This window comes from Cherax quadricarinatus, chromosome 4, assembly GCF_038502225.1.
Source record: "Cherax quadricarinatus isolate ZL_2023a chromosome 4, ASM3850222v1, whole genome shotgun sequence".
NCBI lineage: Eukaryota > Metazoa > Arthropoda > Malacostraca > Decapoda > Parastacidae > Cherax > Cherax quadricarinatus.
In genome coordinates, this window is record NC_091295.1 from 18,909,279 (window position 1) to 18,916,482 (window position 7,204).

The following is a 7,204-nucleotide window of genomic DNA, read 5'->3' on the forward strand; positions in this document are numbered from 1 at the left end:
GAAAAAAAAGCGCATAGTGCACTCCAGCCATTCTGGATGATCGAGAGAGATAACTGAAGAAGTAATGTGAGATGAATGGAAAATGAAGAAGTAGTCTAAGAGGAAAGTAAACGTTTCAACATAAATAAAAGAATCATCGAACAACAGAAAACAATAACATGATAAATCATCAGGGTGAGAAAAAGTAAGAGGTGGGGTTCTTCAAGGGTCGGTTCAGGGTCCTCTATTGTTCATTGTATACAATAGCAACCAGACAGCATCCTTGCTTGCAGATGATCCCATAGTAATGATGACACAAACTGAAGAAGCTAGAAAATGACGGTAGAAAGACCGAGATTGATTTCAGGTGTTGTTCGAATCAACGGCCATTGGATTCTCACCGCAGTAAAAGCAAAATCATGAAACTGAGACTTGGAAAGGACACGAAGACGGTACCAACTGAGGGAGAGAAAGCATTCACAACAACTATCGAACCTTAGAATAATTAGTTATAATAAAGATTTGTGAATAACCATGACCCTAAACCTGTCTTTCGATGTACACATAAACTGATCAACATCAACAGCAGCCTAGGGTAACCTGGCAAACATAAAAGCATTAACGAGTTATACACAAATAACCCGCGCAGAGGATAAAGAAACACATGACCACGTTGGACCATTAACTGGTCACACTAACACACGAAGATAAGAAAGCCAGTATATATACAATATAGATAAAGTAACATTCAAAACTCACTTTACCTCATACATGGGAGGCATCGTTGAATGTGAAGCACCAGCAGGAGCCTTCATGTGCTAACATACGAACTTATACCCCAGAAACTCCGGACTGCTGCTAAGATGAGGGAAGAAAAGTGGTGGTGGGGGTAGTGGTAGTTGTGGTGGTGGTAGTGGTGGTGGTGATGGTGGTAGTGGTGATGGTAGTGGTGATGGTGGTGGTGATGGTGGTGGTGCTGGTGCATCATCACGTCTACTTACCCTTAAGCTAGGCACACCACTACGTGGCCACTCAGTTCCTTTCTTGTTCCTTTAAGTGTCTAGACAAACACACAAACACACACAAACACACACACACACACACACACACACACACACACACACACACACACACACACACACACACACACACACACACACACACACACACACACACACACACACACACACACACACAGGGGTCAGAAGCTGTGACTCGCCCTTTCAGTGGAATGAGTTGAACAGTGAGACAATGGAATGAGTTGAGCAGTTACACCTCAGAAACAGACACCCTACACAGCTTCAGATACGGGTAAGAAAGGATTATTTCGCAAAATTAGTCAGTCGTTAGTTAGATGGGACCAGGAGCTACAGCTCAACTGATGTAGGTAACTACAGACATCAACACAAACATTGTTGTGTCATCAATAATAATATTTTCATCTCTGACTATTACTAAGGATTCTTTTTCAAATATTATTATTTTTAAACTTTTATTTCACAAAATACTCATATTTACGAAAATAAATTTAAAGCGACGTTTCGGTTCTTCCTGAACCAATTATTAAGCCGCACGTTTTATATTGTTGCAGCCATGTTATTGTGGCTTGTGTTCCTCCTAGTTTTATGTTGTTGCAGCCATGTTATTGTGGCTTGTGTTCCTCCTAGTTTTATGTTGTTGCAGCCATGTTATTGTGGCTTGTGTTCCTCCTAGTTTTATGTTGTTGCAGCCATGTTATTGTGGCTTGTGTTCCTCCTAGTTTTATGTTGTTGCAGCCATGTTATTGTGGCTTGTGTTCCTCCTAGTTTTATGTTGTTGCAGCCATGTTATTGTGGCTTGTGTTCCTCCTAGTTTTATGTTGTTGCAGCCATGTTATTGTGGCTTGTGTTCCTCCTAGTTTTATGTTGTTGCAGCCATGTTATTGTGGCTTGTGTTCCTCCTAGTTTTATGTTGTTGCAGCCATGTTATTGTGGCTTGTGTTCCTCCTAGTTTTATGTTGTTGCAGCCATGTTATTGTGGCTTGTGTTCCTCCTAGTTTTATGTTGTTGCAGCCATGTTATTGTGGCTTGTGTTCCTCCTAGTTTTATGTTGTTGCAGCCATGTTATTGTGGCTTGTGTTCCTCCTAGTTTTATGTTGTTGCAGCCATGTTATTGTGGCTTGTGTTCCTCCTAGTTTTATGTTGTTGCAGCCATTTTATTGTGGCTTGTGTTCCTCCTAGTTTTATGTTGTTACAGCCATGTTATTGTGGCTTGTGTTCCTCCTAGTTTTATGTTGTTACAGCCATGTTATTGTGGCTTGTGTTCCTCCTAGTTTTATGTTGTTGCAGCCATGTTATTGTGGCTTGTGTTCCTCCTAGTTTTATGTTGTTGCAGCCATGTTATTGTTACTACTACACAGTTGACAGCATTATGTAGTACAATATGTGTCTGACAGGACTCTGCTCCATGTAATGTTGATAATGACAGCAACAGCTGCAGTGCGAGAAATATATAATACATTAAAAATATTAATTGGAAATTTAAGGTTATTTCTCTATACTAAGCTGCATGACCCTTGTCGGTTTAGCGCTTTATCTGATTATAATAATAATCCATACTAAATTTATATATTTCCATACAAATTAAAATGTTTCCTTGAAATTCTCTTTTTATATTATATTACGTCAAAATTGGAGAGAGATCTGCATAGATTTTGTCACGGAATAATGAGGTCGAATTCAAAAAATATCCAGAGCAGTGATTGTCCGTATGGATGATTCAGGTGAAACAATGGATGACAAAATGTTCTTAGTGACAGCGTACAGTCAGAGGATGACATTAAATGTTTCGAGCACTGGTAAGACTCCAGCACTCGAGTCCTAACCTGAGATCACAGAGATAAAATACATTACCTGGAAGTATTCCAGCAGCAATCATTGAAGCTGGTTGGCAACTGTGTTTTGCATCAAAGCACCAAGACCAACACACTCTGGGAGCGTCATGCACTGGTGCTGTCGCCATGCACGTGCTCAAGCCAAATAAATGATGAAAGCAGCGTTTGCATGCAAGGAAAAAATCTACACTGCCTGCACAACCTTGGTGAACTCCACAATGGAAATAGCGAGCATCTTCACCCGAGTAAGTCGTCCGCCCGTTGTATAAGCTACTGACTTCTAAACATTACCATCACCATCATTCATCATTTACATCACTATTAGCATCAACGGTAAAAGACTTCGAGCTTCCAAAATACAAACACGTCAGTCTGCCTTCTATGGTGTGGCGCTCTACGTGATTAGATTAGAGAAGAAATGTAAATAGTACTACAGATGTAAAAGATTTGACTAGGGAAGATTGTGGCGCCTGTGGCGCTTGTCAGTTAACAAAACAAACTTTATGATAGAGTCGACCAGGTACTACGTGTTACTCATTTCACTCTTCAGCAAAACACGATTATCTACCGGCATCTAATTAGTGAACAGATGTTCTATAGAGAGGCGTACATGACGCAAGCGAGAGGTACGGAGAACCTTACTTTGGGGCAATGTCAGACCCCTGCTGCATGAGCGAACCGATCGTGAACCAGAAGGCATTGCTCAGACTGATGGTGTTCTCAAGCTCATCTGGGTCCTGGATACATGGGTGGGGATTGTCCCACTCGTTGGGCGCGATCCTGCAACACAGCCCCCAACACATCACTAAAGGGTAGCCAGAGCTGTATGGTGCTAGCTAGGCTACACGGAGGAGATAGCGAGCAGGGATACAAACATAGAGGGTGCTGACAGTAGCAGGTGGTGGGCCTTGTAAAAATGCTTGTTGTACATGGTCAGGATGGGTCTTCACGCGGGACATCTTGGTGGTAGTGCGGCAGAAGTATTTGACGTTGGTTGGGGAGCATGGAGGGGAGGAGGAATAGGTAGTTAAGAATCATTAGTGGAACAAGTGAAATCAGGAAGGCGACCACAACACCGCTGGAGCCACACTGATATACACTGAGGCTGTCGTTATAACATTAGCAGGGATAAATGACAATTAAATGAAAATAAAAATATCAGGAGCTAGAATTGAAAATAAAATTAAGAGGAAGTGGACACCATACTCTGGATCACATAATGCGCGGGTCGGTAGATGAGTGAGGCAAGGTCCTGAAAACAAAATTATAAAGGAGACAAATCAGTATTAGCAAACAGTAGTAAGGTGAAGATCTCTCTGAGCTCTCCACTACTGGCCATAACGCTGCACTCTTATTATAACTCAATGGAATACTGCCACTAATCCCGTATAGTCTTGTTGATATATTTACGAAGAGCGGTGTTGTTGACTGGCCTGGGGGAAGAGGACGTAAATAACCCATTGCCAGTGAGGCCATGGAAGACCGCGGGGCAGGCCTACACCCTCAGGAGGCAGTGAATGACTAGAGAAAGAGAATTCCGCTATCGGCTAGAAGTGGATCACTCAGACAGTTTAGGTAGTAAAGATTGGTGAAGGAGGCGGTGAGGGAGGAGCAACAGCATCCTGTGGACCAGGAACAACAAGGATGGCGCCATTGGTGAAGAACCAGTATGAGACAGAGGCTGCGCTTGTTAAGAAGACTGGAAGCGCTGTGTTATCTCCGTCCTCCCTAAAACACTGCTACGCTCAACACAGGAGAGGGGAGGAGTCAGCGTGAGGCGTGGAACACTTATTGGGGACTTGAATACACAAATAACCCTCACATAGGAGAGAGAAGCTTGTGAAGACGTTTCGGTCCGACTTTGACCATTTACAAGTCAGACCGAAAGTCGTCATAAGCTTCTCTCTCATATTTACGGATTATTTGTGTATTGTTCCAGTCACAATATTGTGCCTTTTTGTTCTTTGGGGACTTGCAGCAATGAGCTTTTCACCAACCCTCAAACAAGACCAAATCTGCTGACGTTTCTTAAACAGCTTTTCACGATGCATAAATAAAAATTTAACCAACTAAAAGTAAACCAAAATGTTTTTAAATAAACCAAAAAGTTCTTAAATAACCTCCATAAAAATTAATAAACATTCAGGAAAATTGATGCTCTGGAATGTCAACACTGCCGACAAGTACGATAATAGTAGATAATTTCCAGACAAAACTCTTACTTTAAGACGCAGTATTTTGCCTGCACGGGAGCTTTATGAAGTCCCTGCGTGGGCGATATGCTGTCTTTAAAGGTTTAGTCTGTAATAGTGTCCTATTACCATTCAAGGCACAACGAAAACTATAGAGGGAGGGGACTGCGCCATGCTCGCCTACCTCGGGGCGATGTCGGCCCCCTGGCAAAGAAAAGTCGCTATCACGAACCACAGGGAGTTGATCAGAGTGAAGCAGTTTTCCAGCTCCTCCGGCTCCTCCACACAAGGATACGGGTTGGTCCACTCTTCCGGGGTCATCCTGCCAGTGTCACTACCTTAACTCAGTGGCAACACCACCAGGCTCACCACCTACCGCCACCCACTTTAGTTATGAACTTGATAAAGCATCACTTTTTGTGACAGTTTCAGCACTTTTACTCAGTGATGAAGAGAAAGACAAGCAGATGCGTGTGTGTCCAAGCAAGAAGCCACAAGCAGACACCAACAAGAAGAGGACAGCTTCACTTATAATGTAAAAGTTAAGTCAAGTGGGGAAACAATGTAAGGTATACCATGGATGAGTAATGTCATAACATTGGTTCCCAGTGGTGGTAAACACGTGTGTTTTGTGGCCACTGCTTATATGATATTGAAGAATGAAGCCCTTGTGTAATATTTGGGTATCTTCATTGTGGAAATGTTTCCCCAGTCAGTGGAGAAGTTTGAGGTAATCAGTCCCTCAGCCTGAAGTCGATGTGCTCAGTTCATCAAGACTGATGGACTGAACACATCGACTCCAGCCTGAGGGACTAATTACCTCAACTCTTCATCTTCCATTGTTCTTCTCTGCATTGGAAGAAGAAGCTACAGGCTGGCGGAACGTTTCCACAATAAAGATACCAAAACGTCGCATAAGTGTCTCATTCTTCAACTTATCGGTTTTTCTAAACCATTTCCATCAATGATGTTATTACCAAAGGTGAGAAGGTACCTGGATATGCTTATCGAGTCCTGGCAACACGAGGATCGACATCTGTTTCTGGGGTTAAATTTGATCTTTTATGAAAGCCTCTGTTATAATGAGGCAAGGCAACAGTCGCTAGGTTAGGTTAGGTAAGTTTTGCCAGGAAACAGAACAGGTGTTTCCTGACATGATGACCCGCCGCTGGAGCTTTTGGTTATCCGACCGAGGCCTTCCTCTGGCTTACCGGTTCACCGCTTTAAAAATTATGGTTATGATTATAACCATTTGTTTTTATTAGGCCAACAGTCGCTGGTGTAATGTCAGTACATTATTCTTGAGAGATTTTTTTTAATTTGAAATAATTACGGATTAAGTAACTGATTGTAATATAATTTCTCGTGATATAACAGTGCTCAGTGGAGACTGACCGAAGACCTATTGTGACATCTGTAACACTTTTTACCCTCTACCATTCACAGGATATAAATAAAGATGTACTCTTGTAAACCCTTTTGGGGCCTAGTTCCTATGTATTTTGTATATCCATATGCTCTTGCATTGTCGTCCACAGGATCTAAATCTCACAGGATGAACTGCGGGTGTATAATAAACTAGCGACTCGCAGGATGAACTGCGGTGCACAGTAAACTACGGTAAACCGAATAAATCAGAAACGCCCCCTTAGTAACGTGATTTATTTATTTTAATTACGGTTATCGCTAAAGTTATTGGGATTATATAGCGCCTTGGAAATGGGAGACATTTACGTACTGTCCAGGGGAAGAATAAGTTCAGTTCCTTGAATCAAGAGCCCTTCACGGGGATCAAGGCTTGAGCAAGTCAGGTGATAGGGCAGTTTTTTTTTTTTCAAACTTGTGCGTGTTCGTAGATACGGAGGAATTTTTTTTTTTACCTAGCGGTTAAAGAAAACAGTTTTTTTCAGTGATCTATGACTCAGTGGTAGAGCACTCGGCTGTTAAGTGAATGGTCGCAAGGTTGATTACCAGATGGGTGAGACGTATGCTGCCACTGTTCATCTAGCAGTAAATAGATACCTGGGTGTTAGTCGACTGTTGTGGATGTTATCCTGGTGGGTAGTAGTAGTGTACCGTAGAGAGAGCTGGTTTTTGAAGTGAGCTGAGGTAGGATACGATAAGCGATAAGATTTTGTTCGGATTTTTAACCCCGGAGGGT

The 7,204-nt window shown here is 42.3% G+C and overlaps 1 protein-coding gene across 7 annotated transcripts in view; it reads right to left on the reverse strand.

Moving 5' to 3' along the window:
• LOC128684190 (glutamate receptor ionotropic, kainate 2) overlaps positions 1–7,204 on the reverse strand; it is a 203,828-nt gene that overhangs the window by 58,010 nt on the left and 138,614 nt on the right. Inside the window, exon 14 of one of the 7 annotated variants that reach the window (XM_070094928.1) lies at positions 3,494–3,631. The exons of 5 other annotated variants lie outside the window; for them this stretch is intronic. In XM_070094928.1, coding sequence (XP_069951029.1) covers positions 3,494–3,631 — 138 coding nt within the window. Of the gene's footprint in view, positions 1–3,493; positions 3,632–5,227; positions 5,366–7,204 lie in introns of all 7 variants that reach the window. One more of the 7 variants, XM_070094936.1, reaches the window with a different exon arrangement.